The sequence below is a fragment of the Falco naumanni genome, chromosome 1 (genome assembly GCF_017639655.2).
Source record: "Falco naumanni isolate bFalNau1 chromosome 1, bFalNau1.pat, whole genome shotgun sequence".
In the NCBI taxonomy this organism is placed as follows: domain Eukaryota; kingdom Metazoa; phylum Chordata; class Aves; order Falconiformes; family Falconidae; genus Falco; species Falco naumanni.
In genome coordinates, this window is record NC_054054.1 from 104,160,713 (window position 1) to 104,188,493 (window position 27,781).

A 27,781-nucleotide genomic window follows, 5' to 3' on the forward strand; every position below is an offset into this window, starting at 1 on the left:
GGTAACTGAGGGAAGAGGTGTCCCCCACAGGGAGCAGCCATCTGTCCCTCAGGAGAAGCCCCTCTGCCCTCAGAGGCGCCAAGCAAGGGCAGCCAGGGCAGCAGCCGGCAGCACAACCACCATGCTGTAAAGGGACAGCACGCTAATCCCCTCCTGAAAAAAGCCCTCAGCAAGAGCTCCTTCCCTAGAAGCTAAGGCTTTACGGGGGGGGAGGGCGGGAAGGGACCTTCTCAACATGGCGGCCAAAGGACGGCTCGCTCCGCCTACCCGCCCTACCTCCCCTCTCAAGATGGCGGCGCGGAAGAGCCGGCGGCCGGTCTGAAGTGCGCCTGCGTGCCGCGGCCCGGAGTGCAGAGAAATTCCTGGCGGGCGGGGGGAGGAGGAGGAGGGCGGCACGGAGCCACGGCCGCACGCCCCTGCCAGGGACCCTGCGTGCTGTGGCGGCGGCCGGCGCGGAGCCAGACCCCCGAGGGGCGCGGTGCGGGCGGGCTGAGGGCCACTCGCCGCCGCCTCGGGCTCTCGCAGCACCAGGAGCCGCACCGTCCCCGCCGCCGCTGGGACTCCCTCCCCGGGCTGAGAGGGGGAGAATGACGGAGCTCCAGTCTGCCTTGCTACTGCGGAGACAACTAGCAGGTAGCCGGGCTGGTGGCCGGCGGTGGGGAGGGGGGCGATCCGCTGCGGGGGGGGTGGCGGGGGGCGGCGGGGTGGGGAGGCCGGGCCGGGGCCTGCGGTGGGGGAAGGGGTTCGACGGAGGGGGCAGCCGGCGGGGTTGTGTGTTGTGTGTGTGAGGGGGGAAGGGGAGATGGCAGCCCCCCCCCCCCCCCCCCCCCCCCCCCCGCCGCTCGCCTGCCCAGCCGGGAGCTGAGGGAACTAGGCCGAGGGGGGGAGGGGGAGCCTGCCTGGCGATCGCTGCCAGGGGAGCCGGGGGGAGGGGTGCGGAGGGCCGTCATGGCGGGGGGAGCGTTTCCTTCGCTGCCCCCGTCCCGTCAGGGAAGTGGGGGTTGGCAGCGGCCTCGCTCGCCTGTCCCCGTCGTCGTTCCCCCCCGCCCCGTGCCTGGCAGCCTCCCCGGTCCCTCTTGTGGCCCTGTCTTCCCGGGGTGGGGGGGTGAAGGGAGCCGGAGCCTTCCTCCCCGCAGCGGGGGTGTGTGTGCGGGAAGTGCCCCTGCCGTGAGGAGATGTCTGTCAGGCCCCGAAAAGATGCGGAGGGGGGAGGGTTCCCCCCCTTGCAAACGGTGCTTCAGGCCCGGGGTGACTCGCCCCGCTCCGCGCACCTTCCTGCGGGGACCTGAGGTGCCCCCGTCCCGCCTCCCCTTCCCGGCTCCCCCCTCACCTCCCGTGCCCTGCGCCGGGGAGGGCGGATCGGGAGGGGGAGCCCGCTTCCCCCTTTGTTGTCAGGAGAAGAGCCGGGGGCTCTGCGGGCGCTGACGGGGGGGAGAGGACCGGGAAGCACCGGGAGCGGCGGCCCGGGGGAGGGCGAGCGGGGCTGCCCGCCGCGTGGTGCGGGGGGAGCCCGCAGGGAGGGGCGAGAGGGTCCGCCGGGGGCGAGAGGGCGGGACGGGTGCGGGAAGGAGGAGTTGGAGCTAGGGCTCGGGGACAGGAAGGGCCGGAGCGCCGGGCCCGCCGAGGCGGGATGGCGGCGGAGGGCAGCGGGGCGGCAGCTCGGCTCCGTGTCGCCGCGCCCCCGCCTTTGTCCCGCGGCGGCCGTGCGGCCGTGCGCGCTGGCCCGGCCTGGGCCGCCGCCGCCGAGGGGACCTGGCCTGGCCTGGCTCGGCGCGCATGCGCGGGGCCGCCCGGGCGGCGGGGCGCACAATGCAGCTCCATGTGTCGCTGGCTGCCAGATTTAAAGAGAAACGAGCCGGCAGCCGGGTGCGGCGAGGGGCCTGCGGCCGCCCCCCTTCCCCCGCTCGCACATGTGCCCCCGGGCTGCCGCGGCCGGCGCTCGGGCACCCCCTCCAGAAAACGCGCAGGTCTGCCCGGCACCTCGGGCGAGCCCCGTCGCCTCTTTCGTCCCTTATGTAAAAAAAATTGCTTCATACCCAGATAAGGAAATGCGCGCTAGGTGTACCTAAACGCAGGCGCGTACAGCCGCGGCCGAAGTTTGCCGAGTAGCCATACAGCTCGGGACACGGAGGGGCACGGGAATTCCTGGAGGAGGATTTTTGGCCCCAGGCTTCAGGAATGCCTTTGGAAGCCTAAGGTGGAAACCGACACTGTTAGGGGTAAGGAGGTGAAGTCGCTGTAACCAGGTACAGCGAGCTAGGTGACGTGTTTGTGGCATCTCCAGCGTTATCTCCTGGTTTTACTTGATGACAAGTTTGAGAAACGTCAACGTAGTTAACAATTAGCACAAGATTTTTTTTTTTACCCCATTAAGGTGACATTCTTAAAAAAAAAACAAAAACCAACCAAAAACAAAAAACCCCAAACCCTCATACTACTTTGGCTGCACTGCTGACCATAAGCATGCACCTCTAAATGCCTTAGTAACTACTAAAATTGTTACTGACATTCAGTAAGGTGTCTGCACATTTGGATATGCTAATAACACTAGGTATAGGCTTACCACAGGAGCTCTGGACTGGATTTGATGTGAAACTTCTCTTCCCTATAAATGATCCCTCTAGGGAAGCAATAATGTAGAATACTTGCTGTCTAACTTGATAAAAATGAACATTTGATAACCTAATATAGTTCTGTGGCTGCCTGGAGTTTCTTTTTTAACTGACTAATTGTGTTCCGTGAAAGAAAGTTTAACATTTAGCTGAAGCCTCTTCACAACAAGTAGTAGCTGTCAGCTTCTGTTGTGTAGTTGTGTTTGCTTTTTCTTTTTCTTGTCTTGTGATGTCTTAAGACCTTCTCTAAGCCCAGGCTTGCTGGATATGCAAGTAGACGGTTAGATTTGGGAGTTGACTTCTGTTTACCTTTCTGCTCGATCTTTACTGAAGGCTTCTTGTGTAATGGTAAAAACTAGGAAGCTTTTTCCAGTTGCCACTATTACTGGTACTGACTCAACTGTACTGACTCAAGTAGTGCCACCATTTGCATGTAACATGCAGCTCCTTTTGTGTTTTATGTAATATTTTTGTGTTTTAAATAATATTAGTGACTTTGGTATCCTTTTACATGTATTAAAAAAATACTGAAGCCATTTTAAAAGCAAATTTGAGTGTGCATACTTAAGTGTGTGGCGTCTACTGAAGAAAAGTCTTGAACTTTACAGAAGCCCTGTCTGGAGTAACTGTCTTGAGAAAGAAAGTAGTTTCTTCCATATGTGATAACCTAAGCAACATCTGAACTGAGCTGAAACTAGACTCTGACACTGCTTTTTCTGATGGCAGGCTACTTGAAGTCGCAATGCAGAGACTGAGAGCTTCATGATGTCTGATCTTCCTTCCCTACTGTTGGCTGTCTCTTTCCAAGTCTCAGCTGCTCCAATGTGTCCCTTTTGTTTACACCCATGCTACTGGTTCTACATCAAAACAAAAATCAACTTTGTGGTATTTTTGCACCTGGTGGGGCTGATGCTTTAGTCCTGATACATGTAGCTTTCACGGTATGTGCAGTGTGGTGGAGTCATTGGGTTGTGCCTAACAATTGGGTTTTGGAGAACAGCGAACAGGCAGTGGATATGCGTTATGTGATCTAAATTAGTTTAAATTGTTCTAGAGCAATCACTTGTCAAATTAGCATTATTCAGGCACGAGAGATCTGAAATTGGAGCTGTTAGACTTGGAGCAAGACATCCAGAAGCGAAGGGAGGTTGACTCTGAAACCCATATAATGGTGGAGCAGTTGAGGAATATACAAATTCTTTAATGGGTGAGACCCTGGACAGCTCTTTTCAATGCCAAGACGGAGAAAAAACCCAAACAATGACAGGAGGAGAAAGGAATGTAAAGCAGTAGTTCTCAGAATGGCTACTTCTCTTGTCTCCCGTATGCTTTGGTTCTTAATAAAGGCATTATGGGGAAAGTGTCAATGGCTCATAGCACGTTAATGAGTTGGTTTAATTCTTGAAGGCTTTGTTAAAATGAAGGTCAACTGGTAAGTCTTCTTGGTTGTCAGTGAGACTTAAACCCAGGGGGTCTTATCAAAACACAGAACACAACTTGACAATGTAATCCCAGGTTGTTCCAATAAGTGTATGAAGATAGACTTCTATTTTTTTCTGGAGCAAGCTGGCTTGTATTGTAACTTGAGCAGGTAACTAGTACCACAACACCATATATACAACACACTTGTGAACTTAACTGGTGTATTCTGGATGCTGATAATGCTTTAAGAGAAGGGATATTCAATGACAGTCACAAAATGTAACTTCGGGCTAGATGCGAGTTGTTTTTTGTGTGTCGTGACCACCCCCATCCCCCAATACTAAATGGTTTCACAGTGCCTTTGCTAATACAATACTGAACTGTATCAAGAGGGAATTAGTATAGTGGCTGTTTTTATATTGACATGTTTGCCCCCTTTTAGGCACAAGAACAGTTTAAGATAGTCATAACTTTGGATAGTTTTAATGTTTTTCTGAGTGCTCAAAGAAAGTGGTGACTGGAGATCTCTGACTAACAAAGCCAGTAAGAGTGCTAGTCTAACTCACTAGAGCTGAAGGGAGGTTCTTCTCTATGGATATCTGTGAAGCTAAATGGCTCTTCCTTCTGAAACCAAGATAATTGTAAGCTCTAGCAGCTTCTGGAAGTATCTTAGAATGCAATAAACGTATTTGTTCTTACAGTTGTCCTTTTTTTATTTTTTTTTTTTAAAGGAGAAAGGCACTTTGTTATGGATGGGTAATAATGTGAAAGAGAAGGCATGACCTGTTCATTTCTTCTTACGGGTAAGGTACAGGAAAAACTAGAAGAATGAAGTGCCTCTGAACTTCCAGAAAAAAGGCAACAAGAAGTATGCAGACTGGTATAGCACCAGATTAGTGAAGTTCACTCCCCAAGGGAGGTGAGGGGGCAGATAAACCCTGTTCTCTGTACAGCCCCAAAACTTTATGCACTCTTTTTAGAAAGAGGCAGGAGACAACTGAGAGTGTAAAGCTTCTCATCCAGTCTCCAGAGCTGTCAAGCCCAAGGGTTTTGCAGACTGAGGCATTTCTGTGAATGCTTTTATTTCATCTTTCTGCCAAATCCTTGCTGACACAGAGACTTGTTGGAGTAGGCAGACCTGTCTAGTTCAACCAGCAAAATCATGTAGGGAGCATGCAGTTAAGTCAGTAGTGCACAGTGGAACCAGAAGTGCAAGTCCTCTTTAACATAAACGTGGATCACTGAAAATGGGGGAAAAACCATGCCCTTGTTGGCCCAGTTGCACTGTGTTGTAAATATTCCTTAACCCGGGATACATAAAACCCCACACAATATTTTTCTTGAACATGAGAAACATGGCATTATTTCAATTTAAAGTGTATACAGATCCTATTTCAAAGCACAAACATAACTAAAAATTAGCAAGTTGGAAAACTGTATTAAATATTTAATGTGACAGTTCAACAATTTTTACTTCCTGTTGTGGAAAAATCTTGCAATGTAATGTTAAACTGGTTGTATTTCTGTCAATTACATAGGACTTAATGTATAAAAAAAAAATCTGAGGAGTGAATTCTGAGGGAATTATGGAATTAAGGTGACTTTATAGATCGAAGCTGAGATGGCATCTCTCTTAGGTGGCTGGTTGTCGAAGAAGCCTTTGTCTACAGCTGAGTACCAGCTATTTACTGGCTTACAGTAGGTTTGCCTACAAGCTAATAATTCGAGTGGCACTGATCTGAAGTATTAAGTTGATGCTAGTCTGCCAGTTAGCTTCCTTGGAGACGTCTGTTTGTCTGGCCAGTAATACTCTGTATTATCCTGAATAGTTAAAGACTCCAGGGTCCTGCATATGTCAAACTTAACTTCAGTATTGCTTAAAATGCTATAATCCCTCTCCATATTTTTTAAAAGGACTCTGTTAAATTTTAGATAATCATCAATCTTTGTTCCTCTGATGCTTTCTGCGATGTTTAGGTACAATGTGTGTGTACTACTCACCTTAACGTTCTTGCAGTGTAGGGCCCTATTATAGCAAATAAGAAAATCATGGGTTTTGTGAGGATGTGTTGACAGAATTATCAAAGCTACTTTGTTCATGCTGACTTTATAGATAGGATCATTGCTAAACATGTTGTGTTACAGTGACTAGAGGCTGAGCAGTACAAACAGCCTGGATTTCTGTTACGCTGCAAATAACATAATGGATGTGACTTGTGGCAAACTTTACTAGCTGCGCATGTTTTTCAGATGTTCCTCTTGCAGAAATAACCTGAACTCTGCCTCTTCAAAGAAAGAAGTATTTATGACAGCAGTCACAAGAGCAAAAATTCAGGTGTGCTGGCAGTTCTGGAAAGTGAGGTTTAGCTAAACCTCAGAACGGAGGGGCTTGGTGACTCAACCAGTTGCTTGAACAGCATGAAACAATAACAACCTGCTTAGTAAGCTTACTCCTTGATGGGGCAGCTATAGTCAGAGACAGTTGGCTCTGACTAGGTCAGTTTACTAACTTTTCAGGGAAAGAAGCAAGCTTGCTGTAAATTATGAGTTCTTTCTTTCTCTGCTCCCCCCAAACAAAGCCTTGTAAGTTACACCAAAGTATGAACATACCTGGATCTGACAATAAAGCGATTTCTCTCTGTTCTGGTAGAGAATAGTGGAATGGGTGAATTCTGCTGGAGATCCTGTGAAATAAGGAGCAAAATTAATATCTATTGAGCAAATACTTTCATTAGAAAAATTCCTGCTTTATTGATATTTACTTGCAGATGCTAAATCACCCAGATCCCACTAAAATGTCTTGCCTTATGTGATTGATAGTGATTCCAGCTTTGATATTGAGAGTTTCTGCTGCAGAACTGTACGTTGTAAAGATTTGTGTATTTGCTATAAGTTTTTGTTTAAAAGAAACTGATTGGGGATATATCAAGTAGAGTGAATAGTCTTTATTTAAAGTCACATGTTGTAATTATAACTGATTCTGCCTTGGCTCTTCTGTATCTCTTCATTTATTTTTTTTTTAATGCAAGAAAGACTTGGAACTGTACATGCATGTTCAACTAAGATAGGATTACTTGGTCCCTTTTGTGGTTGGTACAAGTTGTTAGTTCCCCCGAAGCCCTATTCTAAACAGTTTGGGAATAAGTGAACTTGGCAGGTAAAACTTGTTTGCCTCAAATAGGCATTCTGCTGAATTTTCTTCCTCTAAGCTGTTTAATGCAACCTCCTTGGTTCTGATCTAAAGTACAGTATTGTTTCCAGCATAGAGACTGGATTCTAATGAAGTGGAACAGAACTGAAAGGTGACTGCTGTTCTGAAAGTATGAACTAACCAAATACTAAAATGAGTGTGTGAAGTTAGGTGCCTGGAGAAAGAAGAGCAGGTGGCCTGGGTGAGGACAAGGGCATATGACTCTCTGAAACTCGCCCTGTCTGCTTTTTGTCCTAACATATGGGAACAGAATCTGGGTAACACTCCATATGCAGGCCTGTGCTATCACCATGTTGCACCTGCTGCGTGCTTGTTTTCAGTGGTGTGGGGATATCTGTCAGTAGACTGGTCTTGGCAAGATCTTTCACGTAGGGAATCTAGTAGATCTGAGCTTTAGGCCACCCTGCAAGTGGAAATGTTCATATTTGCTTCTCCTTCGTACTCTGAGGTCCAAGGCATATCAGGTGGAAGAGAGATCAGATATCCAGACCTTTTAAAGAACACTAAGTATAGCCATCTAATGGAATAGGATTCCATAAAAATAACTGCTCTCCTGGGCATGAATGTTAATGCTGCTTCTACAGGTTTAGAATAATGCTAAAGACTTTTTGATAGAAACCCTTTGTAAAGGCTTTTGCATACAGGAAGACTGTATGTGAATTGTTAGTGAGGGGAAACCTATTTCCATGCAGTCAGCACACCACCACCTAGTAAGTCAAGCTGGCTGGGTTTTTTTTCAGCTGGCTTGCACTTGGTGCTGATCTAAAAGGTGATGTTGTCAGGAGTCACTTAGGGAAATTACTTAATTCTGAATAACAATGTAAGTCAAATTATGATACGCAAACCTGTTATTCGTATTATAAGCAAGAGAAAACAAGCTGGAAAAGTGTCCTTGACTTGCACAACAACTCATGCATATGATGAGGAAAGCTTCTGATGAACTCCTTGGATGTTAACATCTCCCCATGGCATAGTCTTGTGATACAGACTTTCTGGTGGATTTCCTAGAATTATGTTCTATTCTTGTATGTAAGCCACACACATTCTAGAGCTGTTGGCTCTGTTCAACAGCGCTCTTTCATGACTTCTGTGTATATGACTGCTCAGAAGGTACTTGGACGGAAGTTTTTTGTAGCTGTAGTCTGTTGGTAATTTGCAAACAGCTGTTAAGAAGTTAATTAACTCTCCTGTCCATGCCAAACTCAGTTGCATTAATACAACTGGCACCTAGGATGATACTTGTCTACTGCATACAACTGTTAGAATTTGACAGCTGAAGCTCTGTAGGCTCCTTTGTAGATGAGAGATACGAGTACATGTAGAGTGTGATTCATCTGACCTGTTTCTGACATCTGCTTGGGATGAGATAATCATGGAGTCTCAGGAACTACTTATCCTGATAAGATCTGTATTGAACGTGGCTAAGGGTGATAGTCTCAAACACAGGCAGATGCCTGTACCCGCCTAATACCTGTCTGACTCTGAAGAGTGGAAACATGTATTGGACACTGAGAATAAAATGAAGGTGGTATTTCTGTTGTACTGAGTGTGATAGATGGATGTAGTAGCCCTGTGCTGCAGTTGACTGTGGACAAACCACTGAATGTTTCCTGGTGAGATACTCGCTTCCTTTCCAAGATGGACTTCAGAATCAGGGTTCTTCCAATCCTTTTAACTGTCTCTGTTTTTTCTTCCCTCATACCACTTCCCCTCAAAATTTGGACCTTACTGGAATTTTTCAACAGACCTGTTCAACTTACATCACCCAGGTTAAAATGGAACTGCGAGATTCCAGTGTGATGGGATGCACAGCATGCTTCAAGCAATCTGACCAGAGGCCTCTTCAGGAAACAGTTTATCACAATTTCTACCAAAATTCCACCATGACTGATTATATTTGAACATATGTTCTAAACTTAGTGCTGAGAATCTTAATTTTGGAAGCATAAATACTTCAAAGCTTTGAACAATAGTACAGGATTAAAAGGTTTTCATCAGTACATTTTCTATTTCCAGTGTTTTGTAGAAGCTGATTTGGACAGGAAAGTAAGTGGAACACCACCTTCATCTTGAGGAAACAAAACTTAGTAGGCACGCTGCACTCAACAGTTAGTTAAGTTCATGAGTTCAGGCATTTGCTTAATAGCAAACACATCATGGGGAGTATGTATGTTAAACATGGGATGCTGGAAAAGGACTGCCTTGAGTGTGTGTACACAGAAGGCTTCTACATATGAAAGGTGCTGCAGAAGGACAATGTCTCAAAACAGGTCATCTCTATCCTTGCCTGTCTTTGTGACTCTCGGGTAGAATGGTGCATGGGAACAGCCAGTGGGCCAGGTAAACTGGGTTGCCAGGTCGGATTGGTAGCTGGGTATCTGTGGCCTAATTGAGACTGTGAAGGAGCTGGCCTTGAGACCTTCAAGTTGAGATTAGTGTCTAAAGGAACATGACTGTCTATCAGTGGCCACCTCTGTGGACTTAAGGGACTGTGGGGAACTCCTGAAGAACCAAGACAGTACCAAAGACCTGCGAGCTTCTAGTTAGTGTGTTAAGAGTCAGTTTTCAATTGAACAGCTAACCTGAACTTCCCATTGTCTGTCTTCAGGTGTGCCACAACTCATGCGAACATGGAGCTACAGAACATAGACAATCAAGAAACTTTATTCTTAGCTTATGTCTAGAATAATGTGACACTTTACTGGTAAAAGAATTCCAGTGTAGTCAATTTTCTCAAGTCTGTGAATTAAGGTTATAGTACCGTTTTATAGCAGTGGGTACAGGAGCTTCTGCCTCTTCACTTTGGGTTAGTGCTGTTGTCCTCTTGTTTACTGAGCTGAGCTGTGGCCCTGGCTAGGAAGTTGATCTGGAGTGAAACCAGAAATCAAACAAAATGCTCAACCTTGTCCTCCATCCTTCCAAAACATGCTTCACTGTGCAAATCCTTGGAAGTTTCTACAGGTGTAGCTGAGGAGATGGCAAGCAAAGCATGTTGATGTAGCAGTGCAGAAAGCACTGAGGTGATTTCTGTGAGCAACTTGCCCTTTAATGCTAACTATACAATCCTTCCTACAAATTCAGTGTACTGAGAGGAGAATTAGATTTGCAGAAGTCTGCAATGCTGCCCTTATCAACAGGGGGTGACGCATGCAGCACTGGAAATTAATTAGTTGCCAGGCTAAAACTGAGCGTCAAACCTAAAGCTGCTGCTGAACGGATTGGTAGAATCTCTTCTTGAGACAGGTTTGTTTTTACTGCTTCAGTCTCACTCCAAAATAATTACAATGTCCTCCTGAAACTGAAAATGCTTAATTGCTACCTTATTTGTCACTGCCAAAGTGGCTACCAGAAGTGTGTGCTTATCTTGTGCTATGTTTTGTCTGAACTTTTTGGATGAGCTTGAGCAAGATGGAACATGATAAAAGTAGGTGTTATGGAGAGCTCTGAGAATACATCTGTACATGGAGATCATGTTACTTTTATGGTTATCTCAGCCCTTAATCTTCTAGAATCAGAGACTTACAGCTGGGTATGCAGGCAGAAAGGAAAATCTTGGAGATCATAGCCGTCCTCTGTTAATTAATACAACTATATGGAAGTCACAGCTTGGGATACAGAGAAAAACAGTTTAGAACAAGGATTTTCAGTCTATACGGTTGTTTGAAGCTCCTGGACTGGTGCTGAGACTCCCAAAAAGCAACCAAGAAAAAAAAAAGCCTAATGTATAATGACCGTAAAGCTCTGATATGGCCTGCTTGTGCTGGGAACTGCATGTATGTAAGTCAGCGAGATGATTTCTCCAGAAGCCTTAGCTGGGGTTTGGGCTGTCTGGTCTCTGGTTTTGTGCTGGACTCAATCCGTGGGCTACACAAAACTCAAACCACTGTGTAACTTACTAAAGAGGCTGCTATTAAAAATAATATAGAAGCTTATATTTTTTTGAAAGCTTTGTACTGTAACGTAGCTTAAAATACTTTGAAGTGTTCATATGCAGTGGCTGGCTGGGTGAAACGTCAAGCTGAAAAGTTTAGATGCCGTGCATAGCTGCTACATGTAGCCATGGGGCTCTTTCTGCTTAGTCATTTTTGTTGACGCTGTTTGTGCTTTTGGATTGGTGAAAGTCTCTTGGCTTCTATAAAGGCAGTTTTAGTGAGTGTGGGAACATCAGTAGCTTGGTGTAAACTAGACGCTGAGACTGGAAGCACAGTTTATGGTACTGTGTTGGCTCAAGTTTAAGGCAATGGTAACTGTAGCTCTACTTCAGTAAGAGCTAAACTGCTAAAGGAGCACTGTGTTGCTGTGTTGTGTTGGCGGATCATGTGGGAGGGTAGGCATTGGACGTTAAAGTCTGTTCTGGCCTTAAAACAACTCAGTTGGATTATGAGCCCTTCATCTTCCTCGCCTCCCAAATCAGGTATTGGTTCAGGACTGGGATTCAAGGAACTGAATGTCTAATTTATAAGCAGCCACAGGATTCTGTTCCCTGTATGTTGCTGCTTGGCAGCTGTCCAGGTTTGTGCTCCTTTGGCTGCTGCTGCTTGAGCTGTGAAGGACTTTACCTGAAACTGCTTCGAGACTGTAAGAATATATATTATTTTTTTTCCTCTGGAAAGAAAAATTTCTGTTATGTTAAACTATCAGAAATACTAAACCATAGAATGAAATACATAGTAGTAGCAAGTAAATTGCACTTATTTAGGCGTGGATATGATGGAAATGTGTTAATGTAGTCATTTTACATTTAAAAAGTACAGTGTATATTTAGCTAAACAAGAAATCTCAAAAGAAAAATCAAGTCTTGAAAAATAACGTGGAGGGATCCAGTTCTTTATTGGTGTCTGACTTCTCTGCTTTCCTAGGACTCGCAGGCTAGCTCTTCAACAGGGCTTTGAAGAGGACCTGCACCAAGAGCTTGTTTCCCCTGTCCCTGCCTGGAGGAGGGAACTGAATCCTTCGCTTTATGGATTGTATTTATCATCCTTGTGTTCATCTAGGAAAATTCCTGTTCAGGCTGCAAGTAGTTAATTCCTGTAGCTGGTAGAAAGTGACAGACGTGGAGAACAGGTGTCTCGTTTTCCTGGTGAAGTGTCAGTGTCACCAGAGGCTCTGGTTGGTGGGCACCTGTCCCTCTGCCCAGCAGCAGACTTCTGTGACTGGGAGTACAGCATATGTGTGTGTGTGTGCTCCTTTCTTGCCATGGTGGTGTTCATTTGGGATTTTTTGGTACTTGGGTTTCGCTACTGTGTGAGTCTCAGCTCATGAAGAGATAAGTAAAGGCTGGTACCCCTAGTTAACTTTTCTGATACGCAGCACTGGCAATATCGGGGGAGCGTGTGTGTTGTGTGTCAAAACCAAGCCCTAGGCTTCAGTGTTTGCAAGTTTTAATAAGTAGCAGCCCTTAGCTATCCATGGTAAAGCAGCCAAGGATGATGATTTTCATGTCCCAGTGCAAAACTTTCCTGAGATTTCCTTTTTTGTCTGCCAACCAGCCGTTAGTTGATGTTCAGTTTAGCATGAATAACCTGGATGGAAAAGCTGATTTTAACTTGGCTATGGTAATTCTATGTACCTCTAATGGAGAAGGTGCCTGAATTTATATCTGTTGTTTTACCTTAAGTTAAAGTACTGATGTAAGCAGTAGCTGTTTGAATTATGCTTCAGTATTGTTACCAGGGAAGGAAAATTAAACCTTGTACAAGCAGAGACCGATGCCACCTCCTGTGAAAGAAGTAACATCTAAGTTGCTTTATAAACATCCACTAAGCACATTGCCATAACTGCTGTAATTGAACACTTTTGTCAATGGCTGTCAGTATACAGTTTACAGATTTTCTGCATTACAAGAGTTGGCATCCAGCAATCTTGTTCCTTCTCACAAGCTCTCTTACAATATAGTGCTGCAGGGTCTTGGGTATGAGTCAGAGTTAGGAGCTGGCTTTCATTGGGAACAAGTACATGAAAAATGTTTCAAAGGACTTAAGGATTAAAAATTTATTTGGAGGCTGAGACATGTAAAAAGAAATTGAAATGGCATGAATCAAGAAACAGAAAAGAAAATGTGTATGTTGGACTCAAAAATAGTGTGATGTATTTAGATGGATGGAAGCATGCTGAATTTTCCAGAGTCTTAACTTCGAGCAGGCTTGTTTAAAGTCTTATCACTGAGAAGTGATAACTAGCAAACAATAAGGAAGCTAAATATGAGCAGCTTGAGTATAGCAGTTTACACAGAACTTGGCTTTAACCCTTTTCTCCCTGTAGAAGTGCAGAAAAGACGAAACTTGTGTTTTGGAGGCTTAAATTAAGGTTTGAAAGTCTTAAGGTGAGATACTCTAATAATATTTGCACTCTTTCTGTTAACTTCTGTAGTAGTTATGCTGGATCTTCTGTATTACAATACTAATATGATATCCAGAAGATTACTTAAATGTCCTGAACAGAGATGGCCTTATTGTCCGAGGTATAAACATATTTTAAAAATAAAATTCTGCATGAGAAAACACATTCAACTACTAATGTGATGGAACTTTTAAAAATCTCATGTTGGTGGAATGTCTGTAGTAGGGAGGTAGTAAGGGACTACTGAAGTCCTTGTTTCATGTGAGATGCTTACCTAGTCTCTCTGCCCCTTCCATCTAAAAATAAATGGAACTGTTACTCAAGCTCATGCAGATGTTTCCACTAAGTTTCGTAGATGCCAGAGGGTGAGAACTGGTCTGCTTAGTGGAGGTGGGGCCATACTAATAGGTTTTGGTTTTGAAGCCTGCATCTTTGCATTTTGGTTAAAGAACCTGTGATAGTACGTTTTTGTTTCAGGACAGTCTTGAGAAAACATATTGATTTGAATCAATACCTAAGTCTTTGTCCTGCAACTTGGAGAGTGAATGGTTGACCCTAGTGTGTTGACTAAACCCCTGCTGAGTAGCTTCTAAGAAAAGCCCTTCCAATACATTTCTTGGGATTTTAGCGTTGAGTCACTTTGTGGATAAATCTGACTGAATTATCAATGGCCAAACTAAGTTGGTATTCCTGAGCTACATCTTCAGGACCTTGGTCCTTCATGTGGTCTGAGCACTTTCTTTTCCCCGTGTGGACTTAGTCTTCTGTGTAGGCCTTGAATTGATTCTTCTTGCATTATTTTAACCATGCTTTAAATAGTCGAGAACCTAACTGGCAAATAGTGATTGCAAGCTTATGGGCAAATCAGTTTGGACTTAATGGTAGCCTTTTCTCCATGGAGGTATGACATTTGCACTTGAAGTTCTTCTGCATGTGCCTGAGGGCGTTAGAAGGACCTCTGAACTCAAGTCTAATATGTACAAATCAACACAAAGTACAGCTGTTGGGTTTGTAAAGAGGGAATATGTAGACTAACTGTACTGTGGAATACAGTAGTGAGGGCTGTATAATGTCTGACAGTATTTAAAATAAGTGCAGTAGTAATTGTAAAACTAAACAAAAAAATCCTGCTTTAATCTGGAAATTACTGTCCAGTTGAAGGAATAACTTTTTCTCCCTTTCCCATATCCTAAACACCCAAGATCCACAAGGACTTTGTATGTACTGTTGGAAATGCTGGATCAAGAATTTCAGTTTGGCATCAGTATGGCTTTTAAGTTAGTTTTTAACCCAAAGGTATCAGTAAAGAGATGTGCTCCCCCCCTTCCTCCCCTGCCCCCAAGCTGAATTTTAGGCAGAACTCTTTTGAGGTGTTTATTTCCAAATCTTAGGCTTTTTCCTGGAGCAGACTGAAACCAGAAATTCAGTGGAGTCCACATCTAGGCCTGACTTCTGCATAGCTATTTCCAGATAAGCCTTATATCTGGCAGTAACTATATGAAGTAGCCTATAAACTGAGAATCCTGTACTGCTTATCACTGATGAATAAAAATGTGAAACACAAGAAACAGTAAAATGCCCCAAAACTGAGCAGCATAACAGTTTATATCCTATGCTTTCTTCTCGTAGTTCAGAATATAGTAAATCATTAGCTCCAGAATGTACTGAGCACAGGTCTCAAATGCTCATATTTTTTTTTTGGGGGGGGGGAATCATTAAAGGGAAGTAGGATGTTATTTTTAAATAAAAACATAGTGTGATTTATTTTTTTTTTTCTTCTCTTAACGTTTTCTGGAGTTAAAGATAGACTTTAGTTCAGTCTGGCTCTTCAGAGTTCTTGCAAAGCAGTATGTTTTTTTTTTTTATTAGTGGAAAATCTGTTTTCTGACTTGCATGTACACCTGTTGGTACCTAGTTTAGGAGACAGTGTCTGACGGTTTTGAGTTATTATGGCCCTTCTGCTCATGATGTATTTAGTGTTAGTCAGACTATGGGTCTCAGCTCTGGCAGCATGCTGTTGTGTGTGGTAGGGAGTTAAGGTTACTTACCCAGGCCATAAGGCCAGCAAGTAGGTGCCAAGTCACTGGAAGTCATGGGTTTTTTTGGTCACGTATACAGGCATGAGCAAAACCAGGAAATGCGTATCATAGACACCTAAAGTCACTCTTAAATTCTTTTTCCTACACAGAGCTCAACAAAAATCCAGTGGAAGGCTTTTCAGCGGGCTTAATAGATGACAATGATCTTTATCGATGGGAAGTCCTTATTATTGGTCCTCCAGATACACTATAGTAAGTACTGATACTTAATACAGAAACTTAAGTGAACTTGGATTTACTAGTTCTAGTTTGGTCTATGTGAGTAGCAGTTAACCTAAATCTTCATACTGACTAAGTTAGGTAATGGTGTTCTGTTGCTAGTAAAATACCTGTAAATAGCTGAATGTGCTTTATAGAAGTTCTAAACTGCTTTGCTTCACTGGTAGAATACAACACTGATCCCTTTGCACATGTATGGAAGTGAGAAAGAATAGGTAATCCTTAGAGGCAACTACTGTTTTCATATGCATTTAAGCAAGGCAAGTATAATCTACTATTTGCTGTTACTGCTTCGAGGCCCTAATTTAGCTGATAGTACAATTTTAAGCCATTACAACTTCATGCTGGTGGCTGTAGGAAAATACTGAGGAGGGATGTAGCTGGGGAAACCACAACAGACTGTAGTGTTAGCCTCGAGTCCTCTCAGTTTGAGATGGGAGAACTTCCTAGTGGGATGTAGAGTACTTCAGTATTGATCAAATTTGAATTATTGGCAAACCATGCGTGGTGGGCTTCCAAAAGCTTCTATCTTTATCCTAAGGACTAGGTTCTTTAACTGACACTTGAGCACAAAACTATGCAGTAACTTCTTTTCCTGGACTTCTAAGTTCACTGTGTTTTTGCATTGCTGTATACCTGAAGCACTCTGGCGCATGTAGTGCAGTTGGTGGTTTGTTGTTTCCTTTTGCTGTTGGTTGTTTTCATTTTTGGTAGTCCTTTCCTTCCCCTTTGCCACCTCCCCCCCTTCCCCCCTCCCCCCCCCCCCCCCCCCCCAAAAAAAAATCCCCAACAAAACCCAAAACAACCCCCCCAAAAAAGCAACCAACCACCAAGGAAAAAAAACCTCTGGCAGGAATGATTCCTCTTACTTGTAGAGGTTATATGTGATCATCTACTCTAGCTCCTGGGAAAAGGTTCTGTGCCCAGAAGAGGTCAATTTAAAGTGTACCTCTTGAAGATGAACTCTGTTCTCCTTCATTAAGCTGTTCCAGTAGTGAATAACTGATACAGAAAGCCTAGTGACATTTACTGGAGGTCAATTTTATTCCAACATGAAGTTGTTGTATATCTCTGTCTGAAGAGTAAGTCCTTCAGCATAGTAATCAAATTGCTTTGCTTCTCCTCAAGCTCACCATATTGTGATTCTCAAGTCTTGCATGAGATGAAGTCTCCAACGTTGTTGACCTCTTTTTTGAACAGTCTTGTGGTGGCTCAGTTACATTCTCATGGCTGCTTTATAAATACTGTCAGTAAAGAAATACTGCTTCTAGTTGAACCTCTTCTTGTATGTTAAGAATTGCAATACCACTTTTTCCCTGCTTCAGTAAGGCACTGAGCTTGTTCTGAGGCTTTTTAGCTTAAGAAGCTCTCTTCTCTTCCAGTCCCTAGTTGCTGCTTTTCAAGGTAGTATTATACTGAATCCTTCCTCCCTGGTCCATCTTATGATGACAGTAGAACATAATAATTTAATCAGGTGGTTCAAAATTTTCAGATTTTAGCCTCATTCCTGGTCCTACTTTATTCTAAGTTTACTGAAGAAGACTTTAGACTCGGTGCATGACTACTGGCAGAGACCCCTTTATCAGTTATGTTGCTTAAAATGGCAATCAGTTGACAGCTGTAGTTAATTAATGGGATATACATTAGAAAGCAGTTAAAGAACTCTATTTATATGTAGTTGATGAGCAACCAGGGGTGCCATGCAGCCTAGTAGCTTTAGGATGTGCTCCTTCAGAAAGGGAAAAGAGCCTTTTCATGTTAAAAGAAATGACTTAACTGGTTTGGGGCTATCAACGAATGTAATCTCACTCTCCTTTTGTCTTGGCTAGTACAGATGTTAAAAAGCCAGTGTTTCTGGAATTTTTACCCTTCCCAGGGTCAAGGATTCTTTGGAAACTGCCTGCCTTTTCTAAAACTTGTGGAAAATGAATGCTGTGGTTTCAGATGCCTTCAGCTGCTTTATTTTAAGAGCCCAGTCACTTAGATCTAGTGATTTTTGGATTTGGGGCTGTGTTGTGTGTGTGGTTTTTGTTGTTTGGGGGTGCTTTGCTTTTTTTTTGAGACACTTGCTAGAACTGCACATCTCTGGTTTGTGGTGTAAAACTTGTTATTTTCTCAGTAGCCTGTGGGCTTTGGATGCTGGCTTCTACTCCTTTACAAATACAAGGGAAAAAAAACCCTGCACTGAACAGCTGTGTCTTTTCTACACCAATTACTTTGTCTGCATGGCTCCTGAGGAGTCGCTTGTCATACTGCACATCTTGTGCCACCTTCTTTGGAGGTTGTGTTCCAGTTTTTGTAATCTCTGCCTTTGCCATTTCAAATTTTATTCTAAACTTCAATTACAAGAAATGATGGTAACAGGGGCAAATGTTACATTAGTTAGATTAGCAAAGTACTCCATCTGTAAGGCTTTCCATTTAATAGAGGCCTTCCCCTCCCTCACAAAAGGGACTGACTATTCCTAGGTATTGAAACCTAGCTATTAAAAAACAAACAAAAAAAACCCCAAAACCCTACCAAAGCAACACCCCCAAACCAACAACCTGTCACCTTAGTTAAATATGGGCCTGTGACTCCACATAAAAACTGGATGTCTCTTGTTTAATATTGTTTTCCAGTTTAGTGGGTAACTAATGTAGAACACCTCACTGTCATCTCTGAGTCCCTTTAGCTCGGTGTTGAAATGGTAGTATTGGAAGTCTTTTTACAAAGTAGTGCTGTAGGCACAACTATAAATATTTCTGCTACTTTTCACTGAGGTTCACTGCTGCAGACTGATAGCAAGAAATGAGGACTGAGATGTCTGAAGGAGGAAAATAAACTGGGCTGTACTTGAGAAGGGACTTACTGGCAATTTTTTTTTCTTCTGTTAATAAATGTACTAGGAGGAAAAATGTAAGCTGTAATTCCAAATGTTGAATTCTTTGGCAGTTTTTTTGTTTGATTTTTTTTATGTGTGTGGTTTTTCCCCTCTGGAACATCATTCTAATCCTAAAAAAGATACAGTATCAGGAAACTGGCAGTATCTTCTCAATCTGGAAACTCTTCTTCGCATTGCATATGGAAATATTGGTACCCGTTAATTACTGACATGATGTTAATCTGTGTGAGGGGTAAACTTAGAGCTTTTTGATACATCAATAAGTTCCAGTCTTCAGTTTAAGCCTGCAAGAAACTCTACTAAGATATTTTTGATTCCCCAGTGAAGGTGGTGTTTTCAAGGCTCATCTTACTTTTCCAAAAGACTATCCGCTGAGGCCGCCAAAAATGAAATTCATCACAGAAATCTGGCATCCGAATGGTAAGAAATGTCAAAGTTTCAATTTCTTTATGCAATTAAGAACTAAAATGTGGTGAAGACGAATGGATACGTTTCTGTTCATTTTGGGAATATGAAACTCTGCATTTACTTTGCCATCTTCACTTCATAAAGAAGTAATAACTGTCAGAGTTTTTAATAGTGCTGCTCTGAGACACTGCTCCTAAAGTATTTTCAGAAGCTACTGAAAGTAGCTTCTTGAATTCTTGGTAACTGTTCAGGGATATTTTTGGGTTTTTTTTCCTGAAGTGCAAAATTCTGGTCTGAGGAGGGATGTGACTTCTATAGCTGCCTTTTGTTATACCTTCAAACAGTTCATCTTAATATTACTGACCTGACAGTTCATTATAGAAGGCCCAAGGTTCTTTCTCTGGTGAAGCATGAAAGGAAATAACAGCATCTTTGAGTCCCTCCAAAGAAGACTTCTGCTAACATTTCATTTGCTTATGGGTTGCTGGATGTAGATGGGAAGGTAAAATAAAATGGAAGAAGGTTTTTACTGGGAAGGAAGAACGCTCTTCAGTTTTTGAAGTCCTTAACGAAGTTGTAGATGTTGAAAGCTGGGAGGAGGCAAGCACAGTGCTCCCATCATAAGGGATGGAGGGAATATTTTGATGGTGTGTCAGTTCTAGCTCTGGAAATATCAGAGTACTTGTCAGGCAGTTTCTAATTCCAGCAGTTTAGATCATATCCTAATATATTGCACTAATATCCAGCTGATGCTGTTGCTGTGGAAAAAAAGTCACTTTAGTTTGCTGAACTTAGACTTTCACTAAAACTTTCTGTTATCTAAATAGTCTTGAAAGCTGCAGCACAATGTTAGAATTAAGCTCTTCCTCCCCATGTGCCCTCTCTGCCAGAAGTCTAGGCATAGTAAGACTTCCACCAAGCCCTATTTATTACATACTGAGTTCTGTAATAGTTAATTACTTTCCTTTTTGTCTTCAGTAACATGTTTTCAGACTAGCTGGAGTGAAGATTCACAGTTCCATAACTATCCTGAAGATATGCCAGCATGTTGTTCATTACTGAAATATGCCTTGTTCTATTTTGTAGTTGACAAGAATGGTGATGTCTGCATTTCAATTCTTCATGAGCCTGGAGAAGACAAATATGGCTATGAAAAACCTGAGGAACGCTGGCTTCCCATTCACACAGTGGAAACTATAATGATTAGTGTTATTTCTATGCTGGCAGATCCCAATGGTGATTCTCCTGCTAATGTTGATGCAGCGGTAAGATTTTTCTTGGTCTGCCATTTGTCTTCAGTGTAGAAATCTAAACGTACAATGGAGTTTTGCTTCTAGTTTGACGAACAGTATGGTAACTTTTGGAAGAACCTTTTATATCACAGGCTAAGGATACCTTTTTGATGGGAGGAGCCGTCACGTTGTGAAACAGTATTACTAGTTAGCCCTGGGAAACTTTTTATAGATTGCAAAGGAAAGATGCAGTCAGATTTCATAGGCAGTGATTTAATTTCTCTGTGCAATATTGCATTTATTTATAGTAAATAATGGTGCACAGAGATACTCAATGGATAAACTTCAGCTTCTGTAGTCTTAACGAAAATTCAAGGAAGCTAGCTGCAAAATCCTGTGTGTCTATATACACATAGTGGTTACAACTGCCATTAAGTTTAGTTGCAGAAGTTAATGTATTCCGGAAACTTATTTTGGTTCTTAGTATCAGTGCACCAAATTTTCTTTTTTGGTGATTATATAACCTGTTAACAGATCTATTGATTTGAATGGAAGGCAAAAATGTGGTGGGGTCCCTCAGTATAATTATGTTGTGATGTTTTGCATTCCGCTGTCTACAGCAGTCTTCCTGGATCATGGATTAAAGTAGTAGGTTTGACTGTGTAGTTCTGTGCTTTGAGAAAGCTTCACTGGGCGTCTGGTCTCCAACTCTGGAGGAAGTGTTGTCCCAGACTAGGGTGACTGGCCGAGTGAGGAAGAAAGGCCAGCTTTATAGTTGAAGACCAGGGTAGATCTACAGTAAAGCTTCTGTCATAAGTGAGATGCAAATGTTTCACGCAGCATACAGTTTCTGGAGCGTGGCCTGTTCTGCATGGGTGTATAAACACATAAATGCAGCTCTTCTAGAGAGCCAACAGCTAACAGAGTAACAATTAGATTAATAATGATTTGTGGTCGTCAGGGAAAAAAATTCTCAGTTCTAGAGGAGAGTAGGGGAGCAGACTACAGGCCACGTTCATCTGAGATGCACCAACATTCCTTTGAATTACTCTGGAATTGCAGTTCAGGAGTGACTAATACATGCTGTCCTCTCACAAAAGAGAAGTTCTAGGTCTTTTAACTGGGGGAGTGAGGAAGGTGGAGATAGTAATCAGAAGATGCAAAGTTTTCTAGAAGAATGTTACCGTGTTCTCTCAAGCTAGTTATACCTTCCCCAGGTGGGTGGGAGTGTAGTTTTCTGAAGCCTTTGATCTACTATGCTGCTAGTATTTCCAAAGGTGGTTGAGCTCTGCTGAAAAATCATCATGGGAATAGTTGTATGTGGAACAAACTTAATAGGAAGAAAAACAAACACAAAAAGCTGTAGTGAAGAATTCCCTACATCAGATGAATGCTGTTTTGAGTGTGGGAACTCCTCTTCTTGAGTCATGTTACTGGTGGAAACAATTACCTAGGACACATGGACTGTTCTGCTGGCAAACTTGAGAGCACTGGAATGAGCAAGTTATTAATGAAATGCTAAAAGTAGAATTAGAATTCCTCAGTTTACAGACTCATGTATGTTGAATGTAGCTGACCTAACACTGGAGAAAGCTTATACTTTTAGATATACTTGTCACCTTCCTGGTGTCACAAGCTTTTTAATCTTTCTGTACTGTGCCCTACTCTGCTGGTTACTTCAGGATTTTATTTTTTTTTCCTTAGAGATGTAAACAAATTCATAGTTTTCTAAATCTTAGGGTAAAGGTTGAGAACGTCTTAAAACACAGATTTTTATTTTTTTTTTTAGTCCAGCTTCAAAGAACAGAAACATAAATCCAAGTCTGACTGTGAAGAGAATGCTGAGGCATCACCTGGGATGCTAGGAACTTTTTCGGATTGTGTTATTAGATGTTTCAAGTAACTTACAAATTTCATGTGCTGCTTGAGCAGCTTAGCATCCCTGATGGACTGTAGATTGCATCCTCTTAATGTTAACCAAAACGTACTTTTTAGGGTAACAAAGAATCAGCAGCTTACGTGCTTTATTCGGAGCTGTAATCAAGATGATGTCTTCTTGGTTTACTAAGTACAAGTTTACTGCAGCAACAGTATTTGGTGGATACTAAAAGATAATTTGTCAGCTTTCATTCAGTTCCAGTTTTAAGTGAGTCTGGAGAATGAAGTGTCACAGAAAGTTCACGGCATTATGAGATCAGGAGATATACCTGCTTCCTAGAAAAATGAACTATGCGTGTTGGAGTACTGCCTTGGAGTGGGAGAAAAATGAGGGACAGGAGCCTGAATAGGTATTGTGGGAAGCAAATAGAGCAGTTCGTGACCTGAGAGTTTTGGAGAGATTGCTGTCAAATTGGTAACTTTGCTTGCTGTTCAGTTCTGAACACTTGCTTCATAGAACTAGAAAGAAAACCTAAGAATCTGAAGCTAGGAGGGCACAATTTCAATGCTTTTTCTTGGCCTTAAGCCATCTTGTGTAAGCTGTCCTATGTCCTAATCCAAGGAACCAAATGCTGGTTCTATTAATTGCTGAAAAAGAACAAATTAATTAGTAGCCTTATTTGTGTTTTCACTGGAAAGATGATGCTGGGCTTTCCAATGTGCTGACTGGTTAGTTGAGTTTTGGGGGTGGTGAATGTTAGGATATGCCAGTTATCCTATTATGTTTTTCACTTAAATGTGCCACAGCCTTTACTCCAAGTAGGGGGGTAAAAATGTGTTGCATGTTAGGTTGTTTCAGATAAAACTGTGGGTTTTTTTCAACCCCTGCCCTCACTCCTGCAGTAAGAATATATTGCTTATATCAAAAACTAAGAACTGTAGAAATTATTTCATGAAATAAGGTGTTCTTCATGTTTTCCCACCACTTCTTGCCTAACTGTAAGGCAGCACCCAACGCGTCAGCCTTAGTTAATTGTATGCTGCTCCTATGCTTCCATCTGAGCTCATCATGAGGCTGGCATAGACCACTTAAAACTGGCTGCACTTTTCCCTATGGGTTTTTGTGATAGCATGGTATGCACATTGCTGGGTTCAGAGTTCCTGCTTGCCTAGCTTCCTGTTCATCTTTATCTTTGTTCTTAATCTATGCAGTTCTGCAATCAGATACCTGTCACAGAGACCATCCCCATAGGTGTGCTCAGTATTCTGTTAAGGTCTGTCTTATGGAGCCAGTATCTTGCAGCTGTGTCTAACTACGGGTGTTTTCTTTGGGAGGACACTGCTGTGTCTCTTCTGAGTACTGTGACTTCTGTATTTCTATCCTGGAGTGTCCTGGCTAGATTGAGAGGGATTTGAAACTGTCCTGAAAATCTCAGAATAACTACTGGCTCCACAGTGGCTGTGTACCTTTTTTCATCACCATAGTTAAAGACACTTTCTGTACCCCATAGCAATAGCTTGTGGCTCACAGTTTGAGTTTGCTGCTGCTTCACAGGCTGAAGTAAATAGATGTCAGCCTAGACATTGTGAAATACTGGTAGCCACCAAGTTAGTCTTGGAGGATGCCTAAAATCCAAGGGGGAAAAAGGCCACGTCCTCACTGTCTTGTGAGCAGCTTGCACAGAAACCCAGAGCAAGCTTTCAAAAGTTCCGAATGTCACGTTTTTTCAGTGACTAGCTCCGTGATTGTAAGCAAATTTAGGTGTTGACTAGATGGCTAATGTCTGAAAACACAAATACCGAGAGTCTTCCTAGAAGTTGTACATTGTTATAGGACTGACATCTGAAAGCTGTCTATTCAATTACAGAAAGAATGGAGAGAAGACAGAAATGGAGAATTTAAAAGAAAAGTTGCCCGCTGTGTAAGAAAAAGCCAAGAAACTGCTTTTGAGTGACACTTATTCAGCAGCTAGTAGCTTCACTTTTTTCAGGGTAAGTATCCTTCTGAAGACAAGTCAGTTACTGAGTTGAGGATTTCCTGATTAAGTGTTGCTGATTTTTTTTTTTTTTCTCAAAAGCAAAAAAACCCCCGCCAACCCCAAACCTTTCTTCTCAGCTGCATGGTCTCAGTGGAGTTCTTTGGCTGTGTGCAATACTAAAGATGAAAAGAATTTTCAAGTGAAGTAACAGCCCTTTCAGCCAAGATTGGGGAACTTCTCTAGTACTCTTTCATTTATGCTGTTCAGAAGTTGAAATTCTCTTAAACAGTATTCATCCTGCTTTATTAATAGCACTTAGGGGTTACTAGAGCTGTAAGAGAAGGGAGTAATGATTCCTTTAATGTTCATTACTGTGAAGAGCGCTTGTTTAAATCTTAAAAGCATCCTGTCTTGCTATCTCAAGTTCATATATGTAATGGAATTTATCTTGCAGATGTTGGTGGCATATTGCATGTAGGTTTTAAAGAAGACTTCAGTGAGGTTGTTAAGAACCATTTGGAAATGATTGCTTCAGGTGTTTGTGGGAATTTTAATAGAAAGTTGACTAGCATATCAGAAAAGATCAAGTTGAGATATTATCCGTCAATAATATCAAGAAAAGTGGTGTTCTCTTCAGCAGCTCAAAAAAACTTTTTAACTGAGGAAGGCTCAGGAATAGCTTCAGAAAAACAACTCTGCTCTGTGTGGAAACTGAACTGTAGTGTATCTGAGAGCCTGGACAAATTTTAACCTAAGAGTAGCTATTGATATGTGTACTTCATGCTGCCCTGTTAAAAACAAGCTTCTGACTCAAGGTAACTTTAATTTGAACAATCCCATCCTGGTTTTAATGGGACTTTTTTTTTTGGTTACAATAAACTCTTGTAGACAGCTCTGTATTAAAATGTGGCCCTTAAATACCTGGCCTTTGGTCACTTTAACCTTGCTATGCCAAGGAAAAACATCCTCAACTAGCTAATAATTTCCCACTCGTGCTTTCCAAAGCAAAACAGGGCTTCATGTTGAAGCTGCCTTTTCTTAGTGGTCGGTTTGGCGAATAAATACTCTGACCCATTTGGCTGGAGAAGCCCCAAACCATATGTAGTAGTTAGCTTCAGCATACAAAACTTGGACGGGGGGAAGAGAAATACGGCACTGCATGTTTTTAGAGGGGTTGTACTGTCTGAACAACTAGAACAGCTTGCTAAATGCTCCTGCTAGTTAGTTTTTCTTCACTGTGGTTGTACAGAAGATATTTCCTTTCTCAGGCTCTTGTAAGAATTGTGGGGGTTGGGGGAAGGCTCCATCTGTGACAAACTAGTACTGCAGTGTCTCTTATCTGCAGAAATGCTTTGATTGAACAGAACTTGCTCCAATAGAGAGAGAGCATGAAAACTGCTTAATATTGATCAAAAGACTAAGCAAAGAAACTGAATGTCTTGTACAATTGCCTGTAACTGGAATGTAAGGATTGTTAATGCAGCTGACAGTTTTTGGTTTTTTGTTTTTTTTTTTTTGTCTTGGAGAAAGGGAGTAACTGTGAGTAACACTCCAGAGTATCCTTAAATAACCTCGGCTCTGTTGCCATGTTAAACGTGGCCATAGCGAAACAATGCTCATGACAAACACTTACTCATGACAAATACTTAAGTAATTGGCTCTATTGCTTTTTTGGAAGGCGACAGCTTTTCTAAGTCTTGGTGACTCCTCCTAAGTAAGTGATGGGCAATGAATTGGATGAGAAGGGGCCGTATAGCTGGTTTCAAACCTTGATAGCTGTGGTGTTATTGCTTAATGAAGCACTGCTATGCCATTTTGTACTGCACTTCGCTGTTGAAGCAGCATCCATCATTCACAGTAAGTGATGCACGGAAGTTTCAGTGATAAATCTACAAGTGTTTAGCCCTGTGTGTGGATAAGGAAACATTTATACACTATGCACTTGACAAGCAACGTGAGTAACAGGAGCCCAAGAGTCTGGTAGTTGAGCTTGGAAACACAGTATGCTGAACTAACTCGAGTCTTTCTCAGGTGATGACTTTGAATTTATGCATCTTCTGTTTAGAGGTATGTGAAGTTCTTGAACAAATAATGATGATCGTGCTTGAAACACTGTTTAACATCTTTAAAATAATTGAGGTGGTGAGGGGTTTTATTTTAATACCTGTGATTTCTTTGTAGGTCTCCAATTGAGAAACATGGCACTGTTTTTTTTCCTGCACTCTACCCACCTATTGCTGGACTTCTGTTGTTACAAGTTGGCAAACACTGGCTGGAACTGGGCTGCAATAAAACATGCCAGTTATCAATGCTGACAAGAGCCTAACAAGTGCCAACACAAGATGATTACGCATTTTGAAATCTAATGAACTGCTTTAACCTTCAGGAAGAATTGTAAAGATGTGTACATAGCACAACATGATCCGGATAATATATATACTGTTCATGTACATCCACAAATACACATTGTACCAAATAATGCTGTCTGTAGTTAGGAATAGAATCGTGTAAATTCTAAAGATTTTAGCAGGTTTTTCTCTCCCTGTTCATTATTTCCTATCAGTTTAAAAAAAAGCAACAAAAAACAAACAAAAAAACACAACAACTTGCGAAGCATGTTAAACTAAAACCAATTTAGGATAAAGTTGTCTTGGTTTTTTTCCCCCCTGCTTTAATTTTCCTTTGACCCACCTATGCTTAATTAAAATCTCTTGCTTATTAAAGTTTAGTATCTCTTTTTTTTGTTTTTGGAAATGTGCTCCCTTTTATTTTCCCCATCAGAACTTAAAATTTCCATAATTAAACCCTGAAAGGATTTGCTATCAATTACTTGTGTCTTCTTCTGTGATGACCTTTGTAGTCTCAAAGGTGCTGCTGCTTTTTTTTTTTCTTTTTTTTTTTTTTTTCCTCTCCTTCCCACTCCTCTTTTAAACCCAATTGCACATACTTCTTGAATTGGGTATAGCAATAAAACTGGCCATGGAGCACCCTTGAGCAGCCTGCTGGTTTTTTGACTTCCAGGACTTGAGCGCTTTCATTTGGAAGTTCACTTGACTAATTTAGTCCAAGATAGGAATGAGCTGCTTTTTATGGTTTTTGTTTTGGTTTTGGTTTTTTTTTTTTTTGCCTTTTTCATTGCCTGTTTGTGGGGTTGGGGTGTGTGTGTGGGAGGCTTGTTTTTTCTCAAGGTTGAGTTCAAGCATGCACATCTGTAGGCTTTCAAATGATCTGGGTTTGGTATCAAAAATAGTTTCCCTCCTTATCCCTTTTCTCTCTTCTGTGGCCCTTCATATTCTTTGCCTTCTACTTCAGAGTTTTCCTCACCTAATGTACAAAGAAAATTGCGATGTATATTTTCATGTAATTTGATTTTTGGAATTCTGTCACCTTCTGTAGTGAGTTCTTCCAAAATATAATTTTTTCCAATAATAATGTGTCAAACTGGCTGTCTTGAGTATCTAAATAGGAAGGGTGATTGCAGTTGGAGCACAACTCACC

General features: G+C 42.3%; 1 protein-coding gene across 4 annotated transcripts; it reads left to right on the forward strand.

The window, feature by feature from the left end:
• Positions 1 to 356: 356 nt before the first annotated feature.
• Positions 357 to 27,715, forward strand: UBE2G1 (ubiquitin conjugating enzyme E2 G1). Of its 4 annotated transcripts, XR_005830741.1 has the most exons (7): positions 357 to 633; positions 15,773 to 15,875; positions 19,109 to 19,206; positions 20,281 to 20,459; positions 24,173 to 24,296; positions 26,315 to 26,350; positions 26,465 to 27,715. XR_005830741.1 is itself a non-coding variant. In XM_040613734.1 (6 exons), exons 1-5 carry the CDS (start codon positions 588 to 590, stop codon positions 24,257 to 24,259), a joined length of 513 nt encoding a protein of 170 aa, XP_040469668.1. In that variant the 5' UTR covers positions 357 to 587; the 3' UTR covers positions 24,260 to 24,296; positions 25,962 to 26,308. The 4 variants fall into 4 exon arrangements, 3 of the variants coding, with proteins under 3 accessions (XP_040469668.1, XP_040469656.1, XP_040469675.1); XM_040613734.1 differs by lacking the exons at positions 26,315 to 26,350; positions 26,465 to 27,715 and adding an exon at positions 25,962 to 26,308; XM_040613722.1 differs by lacking the exon at positions 26,315 to 26,350 and having other exon boundaries at positions 358 to 633.
• The last annotated feature ends 66 nt before the right edge of the window (positions 27,716 to 27,781 follow it).

What these genes read in the sequence shown, in the direction of transcription:
- UBE2G1 (XM_040613734.1), top strand. Translation starts at nt 588, where the DNA reads ATGACGGAGCTCCAGTCTGCCTTGCTACTGCGGAGACAACTAGCAG. An exon ending in GGTCCTCCAGATACACTATA is followed by an intron (nt 15,876 to 19,108) that starts GTAAGTACTGAT and finishes TTGATTCCCCAG; the next exon opens with TGAAGGTGGTGTTTTCAAGG. An exon ending in CTGCTAATGTTGATGCAGCG is followed by an intron (nt 20,460 to 24,172) that starts GTAAGATTTTTC and finishes ATTCAATTACAG; the next exon opens with AAAGAATGGAGAGAAGACAG.